Here is a 13,235-nt window from a genome sequence, read left to right as displayed (position 1 = left end):
TGCATTTCCTAGAAAATAGTACCTGGAAAATATTGAATACACAAATTTGAGGTATAAATCAGTTAAAAAAAAATCCTGTAATTTTTTGGTAAAATTCTGAATAAACCAGAAACGCGGAACACTATGTATATTATATTGCAACTGCATGCATACACCCAGGACTGACCACATTGCAAGAGCATATTCTATATTCTATAATGCATTCATATAAAAATTGTGGGTCAGCTGTGGGGCCACGCACAAGGTATTTTCATGCCTGTTGATTAGCAGGGCTCTTTAGTGTTTTAATGGACACTAATGTCTAGTTTGTTTTTTGTGTTTGTGTGTTTACTCCAGTTCACACTTACCAGCACACGGGTGGCTGTGAGCTGGATGATGATGGGACCAAGCGGGCATATTTGTATCATGCGTATGATGGGAAGGATTTTATTAGTTTTGATGTGAAGACCAAAACTTGGGTTGCTGCTGTGCCACAAGCTGTCTTCAATAAACACAAGCGGGAAGCTGACACAGCCTTGCAACAGACCCATTTGGACTATTATCAGCGGGACTGTTTCCAGGTGCTGGAGGGGTGCATCCAGTATGGGATGGAGACCTTGCTGAGGAAAGGTAAAGTAATAATTTCATACAGTATTCCTTCTGTTTTACTCATCAGATACAAACTGTGTTCATAGTTTCAAATGTGCAAGTACAGACTTCAGGCATAACTGAATTTCACAAAGGGGTAGATATACTAAAGTGTTGCGCCTGTCGCAAACCAGTTGCAAATGAGTCAGAAGTCTAGGGTGAAATGTACTAAACAAGCGCAATGCTGTTAGCGACTTTTAAACAGTCACAATTAGCAAACCTTTAAAAGGCAGTATGAAAAACACTATCCCCTAACCTTGGCCACTGTGATTGCAGCAAGAAGGAGACATTGTCTTCAGCAAGAACGAGTGATTTGTAGGATGAGAAGAGAAAGGGTATTTCGTACCCTCTTAACCTCTTCAATTTAAACAAAGACCAAGGTACAGGCCGGCTCAGCAGCCACATAATTCTTGAGCTTCTGTCTGATTTTAAAGATGACCTTTTCTTTTTCTAACACATACATAATATGATTTTTGTTTTTACAGCCTGTGATTACTTGCTGCTCAAATTCGAGATGCAAAGCTGCTTTAATAAATTAACCTTAAGATGATTATGCTGAAATCAGACCTTGCTTGTTTAAACCATATTACATACAATACCTGGATTTAAATGTTATGGGATTTACGCAGCGCTTTCGACTACATAAAGACCCTGGAACCTTGTCATGCCAGATGCTATCTCGCAAGCAGCTATAAAAAACACATTAAAAAGAATTTCACAGACAGTTTCTATGTCACACACTTTTAAGTAACAATACATTTTCAACATGGTAGATGTGGCAGAGATACTTGTGTTATTCATAATCGAGTGTGATATGGTGACTTACTTATGCTGTATGCAGCTTCTGAGAAGTAAAAAAAAAAGGAAGCGGTTTCTCTAAAAGGTACCTCTAATATCAACCTGAAAAAGCACTTACACACTGATGTCCCCGATTTGCCTTGTATTTTGTAACTATAATATATATTTTCAATTACAAGTTTTATTATCTGTTGTTCAAATGCAATTATATCCTGGGTTAACCGGTTTGTAAACGCTTATTTAAGTAATGTCTGTGTAGAGCCCATTCATTCAATTTTCCATGACCAACATCTTTTTTATATTTGGGCTTTTTTAGTTAAGGTTAGAGAGTATTCTGAAACATTATAACAAAACTCTATGGAAATAGTACAGAAATATTTTGCTATCCTAAGATCACTGATAATATACAGACTATGTTATTTAATTACTATAAAAAGAAAAGTACCTGAAATATGACAATGCCTGTTTGTTCTGCTGTTAACTAAGAAACTACTTGGCTGATCAGTTTTAATGAGTTCCAATTCAAACTTACCAGTTTGTCAGGGCCAGAGTTACACAGATTAGCCATACATCAGTTCCCATTTATACACCCTCTCATCCAATCAGTGTAGGCTGTTTCTACAGTGTGATTGAATACTGCATAAAACAATACTGGGTTCTAACTTTAACAGCACTGATATTCTCTTTCACCAGTCCGCCCTGAAGTGATGCTGATACCAAGGAAGGCACTTAAATCTGCAGGAACGGATGTCCTTTGCCACGTGACAGGGTTCTACCCCCGAGAGGTTGAGGTGAACTGGGTCAGAGACGGAGAGCATCTGCTGGAGGAGGGGGTGTGGAGTGGGGAGGTGCTCCCCAATGGGGACAGAACCTACCAGCTGAGAAAGATCCTGACAGTGAGCCCCGAGGACCAGGAGAAACACAGCTACTCCTGCCAGGTGGACCACGCCAGCCTGGATGAGAAGATGGATGTGAAATGGGGTAAGAGAGAGAGGCACTGGTTCTCACTGAAATAGACTGTGAGTAGAGGAGGTAGGCTGTAGAGTCCAGAAAGACTGAGAAATCAAATAGCCCAGGACACCCTAGAACCATTACCTTTATTATCCTTATAAATGCCCTGTGGTTTACCTTGGCAATAGCAAAGTGTGGCACATAAATTGTGGTAAAAGCAAGGTAAAGCATAGGCAAGCATTGTTAAACATAGTTAAGCACAGAAGATTAGGGTAAAGCATGGTAAAAATAAATAAATAAATAAATAAATAAATAGGTAAATGCATAGTGTAAGCATGGGGAATAGATGGTAAACTGCTTAAATGCCATCACACACCGTTATTATTATTCTGATAAATACCGTAGAGCCTACTGCCTGCTGCAGGGATATTAGTCATTATCTTCAGTGATTACTTTTGCTAAATCATCTGCTCTGTGTCTGCAGTTCCAGAGGCTGGTTTGAATAAAGGGCTTGTTGCTGGTGTTATTATAGCTGTTATGGCTCTGATCACCACTGGAATTGTCATCTGGAAGAAAAGAACAGCAGGTGAGAACGAGAGGCAGGGATTAGGAGCTGCGTTATCAATGTTACATTTCTAAATACTGTATGAATTGTAGACTGTATATTCAGAATAGCTGACAGGCTGTGATGGAGAAATGAAATTCAATTACCTGTGGAAGTCCGTGTATCAATAAACTGAATTTAAATGCACAATTCACAATGCTTAGAAACTTGAAGTATTTTGTATGAAGAGAGTCATGGAAGGATATTGAAATTGGGAAGTATCGTGCATGCCATCCTTTTTAAACTACCAAAATATCCTTATACTTGAGGTCAAAGGCAGGGTACTTTTCACTCGTCCAACTTTGAGCTCCCATCACAATGCAGGAGCTCAAGATTTGGGTCTTTAGTCATTTAATGAAAATTCTGTATGTACTGGTGCCCAAAAAAGATAAGTGAACTTTCTCAATCAACTTTTTTTTTCTGCTGTTCTGCTCAAATGGCTTGTAATTATGTTTTCCAATCCCTGGGTAAAGGGTATTAACTGGTAGAATATGAAAAAAAAAAAAATCTGCAGTAGGCTGCCAAACATGGGTCCAAATTTATGGGTGATTTTAGGGAGTGTTGCCTGTCCCCTTTACGGGGTCCCAAATCAATAACAATTAAACAGATATAGTTGAAAATGTACATGCAGGGCTAGACTATTCACTTTCACTGCACCCAGACCTTGCTGAGATTTGTTACAAATGTGATCAGGTGCTAGCAGTTTTAGCAATCGGGCCCACTGAATCAGACACTGAACTGTTTTCAGTTGTTTCATGTGCAGCCTGGATCTCTTCCAGCAGGTAATATTTAGAGACCTACAGACTCGGGTGAGACTTCTTACTAGTTGGATAACTCCTGTAATAACTGATCAGTTCGGCCAGACTGCTCAGAATCTTTGTAGCAACAAACCTCAACACGGTACTGTAGTTCCAAAGAGCAGGACAGGCTGCAAAGAAAGTGAACGTGTCCAGCCCTCTCACATGTGCACAATTCACATTATTGCAATCACAATTTTTTTTTTTTAGTTGAACAAAATCTTGGCCAAGTCAGTTCATAGGGATTTGTGCACGGTTTAAATAATTCTAGTAAACATTGTACTTAAATGTTGGACAATGAGGAGGCTGTGTGGTCCAGTGGTTAAAGAAAAGGGCTTGTAACCAGGAGGTCCCTGGTTCAAATCCCACCTCAGCCACTGACTCATTGTGTGACTCTGAGCAAGTCACTTGACCTCCTTGTGCTCCGTCTTTCGGGTGAGACGTAATTGTAAGTGACTCTGCAGCGGATGCATAGTTCACACACCCTAGTCTCTGTAAGTCGCCTTGGATAAAGGCGTCTGCTAAATAAACAAATAATAATAAATAATAACAATGAAGAGATGTTTTTTTTAATAATTAGAATAGTATCATTTTAGTTGTCTGACCAACTGCACACAACATCTCCGAAACAGGGATCATGTAAAAACTACTAACGTAGAACACAGTTAAGGAGTGTCGAACAAAATAACAATTATGGTAATACATCTGTCAGTGATTGGAAGCTACTAATAGATGTACTTGTATTTCACTTATAGGTGACCAGAGGCCTCTCTACACACCAGCACAGAGTGAGTATTTTAGAAATTGTTAGTGGTGTAATGTTTAAACCATTCACACTTTTTAATCTGTATGTTAGAGCATTGGTTCCCAACCCTGGTCCTGGGTGACCCCCTGTCTGCAGGTTTTCATCCCAACTGAATCTCTCAATTACTTTACTAGACCCTTAATTTAACTGATAATTTGCTTAACCCTTTGCGGTCCTGTGTCGGACCAGGTCCGACATTACAATTTTCCCTTTCCGGTCCCAGACATAAAAGACAGGTCTCTAGTCGTTTTTTCTCTGGAAAAAGCCGAGAAAACCATTTAATGGCCAAGTGAAACCGATAGGAGCCGAGAGAAGCCGGAAAAAAAGGGCCGGATCTGAGCAATACACGAGCCCCAGCACCACAGAGATAACACAGACATAAACAAACAAGATAGCTGCTTCTGCATCCAGCGCTCAGAGAATATCACAGACATTTGCAGAGTTTTTTGAGATGTTATAGTAATAAAATAATGACTTGGAGGTCACCACTGAGGAGCAGTGCTTAGGGCTATGGACTCTTGACCGGCGGGTCATGGGTTCAATCCCAGGTGGGGGACACTGCTGCTCTACTCTTGAGCAAGATACTTTACCTAGATTGCTCCAGTAAAAACACAACTGTATAAATGGGTAATTGTATGTAAAAATAATGTGTAAAAAATAATGTAATTGTATGTAAAAAATAATGTGACATCTTGTAACAATTGTAAGTCACCCTGGATAAGGGTGTCTGCTAAGAAATAAATAATAATAATTATTGAGGAGTTTGGTGATAAAACAGGTGATCAGGAGATGATTTATCAGTATGCACGACTATGAAGAGGTATGTGAAAAATACAGCGAACAGTATTAGGTCCTCTGCTAGGTCTGGAGATGCAGTACTGAGTGTCCTGTTGATATGCAGTGCCTTTTTAAACCTGTTTTACTGTGGGGAAAAAAAAAAATTTAAACAGTGTTTCTAAAATAAACTGCGTGCGTGAAAATAAATTGGACCAGATGCACTGAATAAATGGACCGCAAAGGATTAATTAGACCTTTACAATTGTTTTTAGCTCTTAAACAGTATCATGCCGTATGCCCACGTCAGTGTTTGCCATCTATTTTATGTTTTTTTTTTTCCAATCTGATCTCTTTGTATACATGCCTGTCAGGAGGTGAGTGGTGGGGGTGACAAACTGACTGTCAAAACAGTCTTATAATTACGAAAATAGTCAGTTTTAATTAATAATAATCACTGTACTCTGTTATTATTTTGTAAAGAATCATACAGATTGTATTTACCAAGTTTCTGTTTAAAACTATTACTAAAAATGTTTGATAAACTGTATCGTGGGTTTGTGAATTCAGGTGGTTACAGCTACTGTACAGTACTTCAGAATACACTTGCAAATAGCTTTCTAAACAACTGTCAAAACGTCTTTATTTAAATGTGTATAACTATACTCCCATGCAATTTCTCCTAGTTATGTCTCACCAAAACTCGTGTCCATCCTCCACTTATGTCCACTGGAGCGATGAAGAGGCTCAGGTGTTAATATCCATGAGGGAAAAGGATATGATGAGGCAGCTTGATACAATGCACAACACGAACATTGTTTAACCCACTCTCAAAATAAAATGTGGTGTGGAATTTTCGCAACTTATTTCTTGGGAATCAACAATACTACTCAATATTCCAATTCTTTATTAGCAGAAGCAGCGCAAATGAGGGTGCTGTATTTGGTATAAAGAGATGCAAAACAAGCTAATGAAACAAAAATGTAATACAAAATAAATGTACACCATTGGGTTACAAAAATAAAGATAGCCGTGCATCTCTAATAGCAGGACCCTCTTCATATCGCTGTTTTACAATTCTTGCTGGTCCTAGCACAAATTGTGCAGGATACAGCAGGCTGTAATAATTTGGGGAACAAGCTTGTGGTTCACTTCAGTACGCTTCAGTTTACCTCAAAATGGAGCGAGGTAACCAGTGTTGTACCACAGGGATCAGTATTAGGTCCTCTGCTATTCCTGATCTACATTAATGATTTAGATTCTGGTATAGTAAGCAAACTTGTTAAATTTGCAGATGACGCAAAAATAGGAGGAGTGGCAAACACTGTTGCAGCAGCAAAGGTCATTCAAAATGATCTAGACAGCATTCAGAACTGGGCAGACACATGGCAAATTACATTTAATAGAGAAAAGTGTAAGGTACTGCACCCAGGCAATACAAATGTGCATTATAAATATAATATGGGAGATACTGAAATTGAAGAAAGAATCTATGAAAAAGACCTAGGAGTTTATGTTGACTCAGAAATGTCTTCATCTAGACAATGTGGGGAAGCTATAAAAAAAGGCCAACAAGATGCTCGGATATGTTGTGAAAAGTGTTGAATTTAAATCAAGGGAAGTAATATTATAACTTTACAATGCATTAGTAAGACCTCATCTAGACTATTGTGTTCAGTCACTTCGCTACAAAAAGGATATTGCTGCTCTAGAAAGAGTGCAAAGAAGAACAACCAGAATTATTCCGGGTTTAAAAGGCATGTCGTATGCAGACAGGCTTAAAGAATTGAATCTGTTCAGTCTTGAACAAAGAAGACTACGCGGTGATCTGATTCAAGCATTCAACATTCTAAAAGGGATTGACAGTGTCGACCCAGGGGACTTTTTCGACCTGAAAAAAGAAACAAGGACCAGGGGTCACAAATGGTGATTAGATAAAGGGGCATTCAGAATAGAAAATAGGAGACAATTGTACTCCCCAGTAATGTTGTTGAAGCTGACACCCTGGGATCCTTCAAGAAGCTGCTTGATGAGATTCTGGGATCAATAAGCTACTAACAACCAAACGAGCAAGATGGTCCGAATGGCCTCCTCTCGTTTGTAAACTTTCTTATGTTCTTATGAATGCTTGCTAACATACTGTTATGCTGGAAGCCAGTTATGACATTACAATGTTTCAATACAAGATTTCTGCAGTTCAGCATTGTGGAAATGTAACGGTACTCAATGAAGTACATAAACAAGAGGTGGATTGTAATGCGTGGATGTTATGCTTACAAGAGACATAAAACACTGCTTTGTGTACCATAGCATACATGTAGCAACAGCATACCATACAGTACTATAGTAGACCCCTTTACCCTTTCATTGAAACCTTTTGAGTAAAATGTAATGGAAACTGTTAACATACATGTAGGGTTTCACATATTGCATGTCCCATTCATTTTCAGGTACTCCTTTTCAAACATCTAATATTCATCTCTACATACCTCAACATGAATTATACATTTCTGAGTACAAGGAATTCTGTTGTTTGTTAAAGCACACATTGACAGCAAACATTGTGGAAATGGTAATGCAGTTACTGAACATGTTACCAATCACAATGACTATGATTTCCCAGTGTTATGTCTGTATGGCCAGTCTTCAGGGAGAATTTGTCATGTGCTTAGTGATGTCATATGTGATGTCAAGTGTGACAGGAAACATACACATAAGGGTGCAGAGTTAAGGTTGCGTGGCTACCTGAACTTGCAATTTCCTAACCTTTTGGACATTTGCAATGAAACCTTAACGTTACTTTAACAACACAGTGAACTCATTGGTTGCTGACTTTGAGACTTGTGAGAGGGTATAACACACCAGGCGATGCGAGGGAATCGCATCACAAAATATTAAACATGTTTAAACTTTGCGAGCCAACTTAAATTGATTGGTCGATCCTGTAAAATCTCATCACAAAGCATAACACATGGCCCGATGCGACTGAAAGAATCGCTATTGATCACATCGGGCAGTGTGTCCAGGGCTTAATCAAATGTTATAGCTAACTTGAAATCTGCAACTGTTTAAGAGCTGTAAACAATTAAATAAAAGGTCAAATTAAGCAAATTTTCAGTTCAATTAAGGGTCTGTTAAGTAATTGAGAGCAATTGGAATGAACACAGCAGACATAGGGGATCCCCAGGATCAGCGTTGAGAACCTCTGTGTTAGAGAATGTTTTCTGTTCTGTTGCTCTAATTTAAGTTTTCACCACTTGGCTGCCACTGCATATTCATCTGTTGGTAGCTTCCAATCACTGACAATAGCATTACCACAAATTAGTTTACAGATAAAAGCTGTAAACAAAGAGAGATGTGTAGCCAAAAGCATGAATAATCATTAATTTAGTTTTAAAAAAACAAACGTGGTTTTATTTAAAACACTTGGCAGTGGTTTTCTCGCTTTGTTTACATTTATTTGTGTTTTTGGTTTTTTTTTTTCAAAATAAATCAATTGTTATAAATCAATAATTCTGTTTGCAGCAGAGCAAAAGTAGCACCCAGTAACAACATAGGTGTAGGATGGACCAATTCAATTTACATTTTAGTTGTTTCTTGCCAGTTTGCAGACATTCAACAATGGGTGCAAACTTTGCTCTGGTGCAAACAAAACCATGTGTGCTTTTCTCGACCTATGTGCTTTACTAACTGCTCTCTCTTTGTTCCATTTCTCTATTGTTCCAAGGGTGACTGCATTGGTGATGACACAGAAAGAGAATAAATGATTCAACTGAGGCTTCATCTTTTACAAGGCTATTAATACACTGCTGATATTAACACACACACAGTGACTGGACAAACCAGCAGACAAGGAAGCTTTGTGAAATTAAGAATTTGTAGGGTTTTTTTTCTTAACCGAAACATTGACATGCTAAACATAAACCTAAAAAACCTTCCAATATTATAAATTAATTGTGGAAGTTAAACTAGTCAATATCAGCCACATTAGATAATACCACACACAGCTGCTTTACTGGTTAAAGCAGAAGCACATCTCTGTATCTCTGTACCAGCCCCTGTATATTGTTTTTGGTTTGGTGAAAAGGTTAAAGCCTAGTGGGATAGAAATGTTGTGAACTCTGAGGTGACTGGGATCCCTTAAGACCCAACAGAGTTTCAGTGAGCTAATGTGAACCTCCTCTCGTTAGTACATTTCTTATGACAGGTCCTTGGTTTCTGGTTCAAGCTTTCCTACATGTCAAATTAAGTTCATATTGCACATTAACATCCATCTGTGAAGATTTTGAATATTATACTGATACGAATTCTACTTATCTTTGTAAATTAAATTAGGGATAATGGAATTGCGCATGCTAGAGTTAGAAGATCATCTTAGAAGCTTTATTTTAAATAATTATTTCTGTAAGGTAATTTTGTCTAGCATTATTGTTGGGTACAGTTTGTAAAAGGACCAGGAACGTGCGTCTGCAAAAGGTTAAAACCTAAAAGGGATTTTTTTAACACCAGTGTTTGTTTGTGTGTTTGTTTGTTTGTTTGTTATCGGGTCTGCATGGTTTGTTAGCTGAGCCCAGCATAAGTTATTACTAATTGTATACCACTCTATTACTAAAAACACATTTCTATACATTTGTGAACAGAGCTTCGGTTTAAATTACACTGAGTACTTTTTCTGTGCAACAAATAAAAATATGGGTGAGGAAGATCAGATTTCTAGTGAAGCGACTTGCAGTTCTGTACTACAGGTAAGATAAAAACAAACATATTATTTGAATACTTTCAATTTGTTTGTACCAGGTTAGATTAAATAATTTGGGTTAAAACCAACAAGTATATAGCATGTAATACTACCATACCTGTGTTCCTGTAGTTTGTTTTGGCAACCTTAGTACTGACCGTGTTAGCTAAATACATTCTTAAACGCATTTTTCTTTTCTGCTACCGAACCTATTTATAAGGTTTGAAAAACGTATGTCCTTTTTCATAATCTTTTTATTTTATGTCTAGAGAGCAAGATACTGCAGAGGGTAAACGTATTTGTTTTCAACTCACAGTGACCGCGCTACAGTAATACTGTTTCATAATAAACATTATGTAGTATAGTATTATTGTTTAACCATATATACTGATCATCAAAGAAACTTATCACTTATATTTGGATAAAATTCACTAGATGTGATCAAAAAATGACAAACTCTGTTTCAGAGCAGGTGCAGTGACTTTTTATTGTGCTGATTAACAATTGACGTCACGAAGATGCTGCAAAATGATCTGTCGATCTTGGGCAGGTGTTGTGACTCTTGGTCTCCCAGTTCGTGGCCTGTCATTGACAGAGTGTGTCTGGTTATACCATCTTGCCAGTTTTGAAATCGCTGGCTGTGTGAGCACCCAAGATGGTGAGCCACTGTACATTGCCCTAGTCCAGCCTCCAACATGCCAATTGCACGAAGGCACTGCTCTCTTGACAGACGTGGCATATTGTTTTTTTTCTGTGATTTTCTTTATTGCTTTTATTCAAGCTTGCAATTCAACAGCTGAAATCACTCCATATCCAGTGTCCAATCAACTGTCTCACTAATTAGGTGATTAAGTGCATCTGCTTCAGTCATAGTCACTCAAGCGTGTCATTGTCAAGGATGAATGATCGAGTGATTAAAAAGAAACCAAAAACATTCTGGCAATGTCCATCATTTATATACCTTATTTTTTCAGAAAAAATTGTTATAATAGTGATAAGTTTCTTTTGATGCTCTGTATATTCAAATAAAACATAATATTTGATTACCAGATTGATCAACTATTTATTTAAATCAAAAAGCACTTAAGAAACTATCAATAACATATTTTACAGAACACCAGGTCAGAATAGAAATTATAGCAAAACATGCTGTGTAATATAGAAGTAGTAGAACCAGTGGCGTCCAGTGATCATAACATGGTTACATTCGAAATGACCTAGGATTCCAGGCAACAGGCTGCACTAACTAGTGTGAAAGGCTCACTTTGAAGGGATGAGACAGGAACTGGGAGAAATAGACTGGGCAGGGAAATTGGAGGGTATGACAGTTAAAGGTAAATTGAACAGATTTAAAGTTATAATACAAGTATATACCTAAAATTAAAAAGACCAGGTTTAACAAGCAGTCACCAAGATTGTTAAACAGGTCAATAAAAAATAAATGTAGGACAAAAGACAGCTGTATATGACTTACAGGAAAGATGGAAGTGGACAAAATTGGGAAGAATATAGGAATATGCTTAAACAGGTAAAATTAATTTTAGAAAGCCCAAAAGAAATCCAGGAAGAAACATTGCCAGGGATGCTAAACATAATCCTAAAAAAATATTCCAATATTATAAAAGTAAAATAACTGTGGAAGTTAAACTAATAGGTCAACAATTTTAAACAAATACATTATAATGCCGCCCGGTTGTGCACACACAGGTCTTGAAGATTTTAGCATCAGTGAAGTAGAGGTATTAAATAAAAAGGGGGATAAAACAGACCGAAGTCATTATAAACCAATTAGTTTAACTTCCATAACTTGCAAAATGATGGAAGCAATATTGAAAGGTAAGCTTGAAGACTATTTATACAGCAACAATATTATAGGGGGTAGACAGCATGGGTTCAGGGGTAAAATGGTAAAAAAAGCGGTACCGCATTTTGTTTCATCTGCCTTTGACCGCTGGCTTCTATTAATTTATCGGTAACTACAAATATAAAGGATTTCAGCACCGGCTGCTAATGTGAGTATAATGTGAACGCATAGTTTGGGAGGCAAAAGTTACTTTAAAAGAGATCAGAACTGGAAAACTGAGAGAAATGTTGGCTGACCCAAGGCAGAATGAATTGGAGATATTTTAATTGTGTATTTAAAAGGGAACTCATCAAATGCATGCACGTGTATTTTATGTATTTTTAATCTGTGCTCTTTCTGTGTATCGCATTTTTAGCAAAACTGTGACCAAAGGGTTCTATCTTCTTTTTGTAATATTAGGAAGTAGATTTGCAACTTGGATCATATATTTAGGCCACTTTATTCTGCACTCTGTTAAAATGTGACAATTGCTTTGTTTGATCTGTAGCAAATTGAATCTGGGTCATTATAATTATACAGCACTGTATAGCTTGTGAAGGAATATCTGACTAGTAATATATAGCAGGGGTTTTCAGCCAGGGGCTACTTTTAAGGGTCATAGGGGGTATGCAGGACGACTCAGAAATGCACAATAAAAGTAAAAGAAAAGAATGATCTTGAATTGATTTTCTAACAGTATTATATATTCTCTAAACCACTGTGTATAATTATTTCATCTTTGTTTTATTTATTACCGCTGATGCATTTTAGTAATAGCAATAGCAGCTGGTTGAATATGTTTTCGGCGTATGATACATTTCTTATTTGCAAAAGAAAAACAAAGGAAGAAAATATACAACTATAATGTTTTTGATACTGTAAACATTTTAACCCCTTCTCTGCTGAGGCCCTTGTAACGCCCTGTGCTACAGGCATTTTTTTAATTTGGGACTTTCCTGGCTTACATCAAAATTACTCTATGTTCTTTTTAAATGTACCCCTGGCAAACATATATACAGTACTGTGCAAAAGTTTTAGGCAGGTGTGAAAAAATGCTGTAAAGTAAGAATGCTTTCAAAAATAGACATGTTAATAGATTATATTTATCAATTAACTAAATGCAAAGTGAGTGAACAGAAGAAAAATCTAAATCAAATCCATATTTGGTGTGACCACCCTTTGCCTTCAAAACAGCATCAATTCTTCTAGGTACACTTGCACAAAGTCAGGGATTTTGTAGGCATATAGTCAGGTGTATGATTAAACAATTATACCAAACAGGTGCTAATGATCATCAA

The 13,235-nt window shown here is 37.3% G+C and overlaps 1 protein-coding gene across 1 annotated transcript in view; it reads left to right on the top strand.

The window, feature by feature from the left end:
• LOC117419273 (major histocompatibility complex class I-related gene protein-like) overlaps positions 1–12,974 on the top strand; it is a 47,687-nt gene extending 34,713 nt beyond the window's left edge. The window contains exons 3-7 of the mRNA XM_034031916.3: positions 337–609; positions 2,119–2,406; positions 2,861–2,962; positions 4,533–4,565; positions 9,084–12,974. Of these exons, the coding sequence (XP_033887807.1) occupies positions 337–609; positions 2,119–2,406; positions 2,861–2,962; positions 4,533–4,565; positions 9,084–9,088 (701 nt within the window). The 3' untranslated portion in view covers positions 9,089–12,974. The remainder of the gene's footprint in view (positions 1–336; positions 610–2,118; positions 2,407–2,860; positions 2,963–4,532; positions 4,566–9,083) is intronic.
• Positions 12,975–13,235: the final 261 nt, after the last annotated feature.

Source organism: Acipenser ruthenus, chromosome 23, assembly GCF_902713425.1.
Source record: "Acipenser ruthenus chromosome 23, fAciRut3.2 maternal haplotype, whole genome shotgun sequence".
In the NCBI taxonomy this organism is placed as follows: Eukaryota; Metazoa; Chordata; class Actinopteri; order Acipenseriformes; family Acipenseridae; genus Acipenser; species Acipenser ruthenus.
This window is presented reverse-complemented; position numbering and strand designations above follow the sequence as displayed.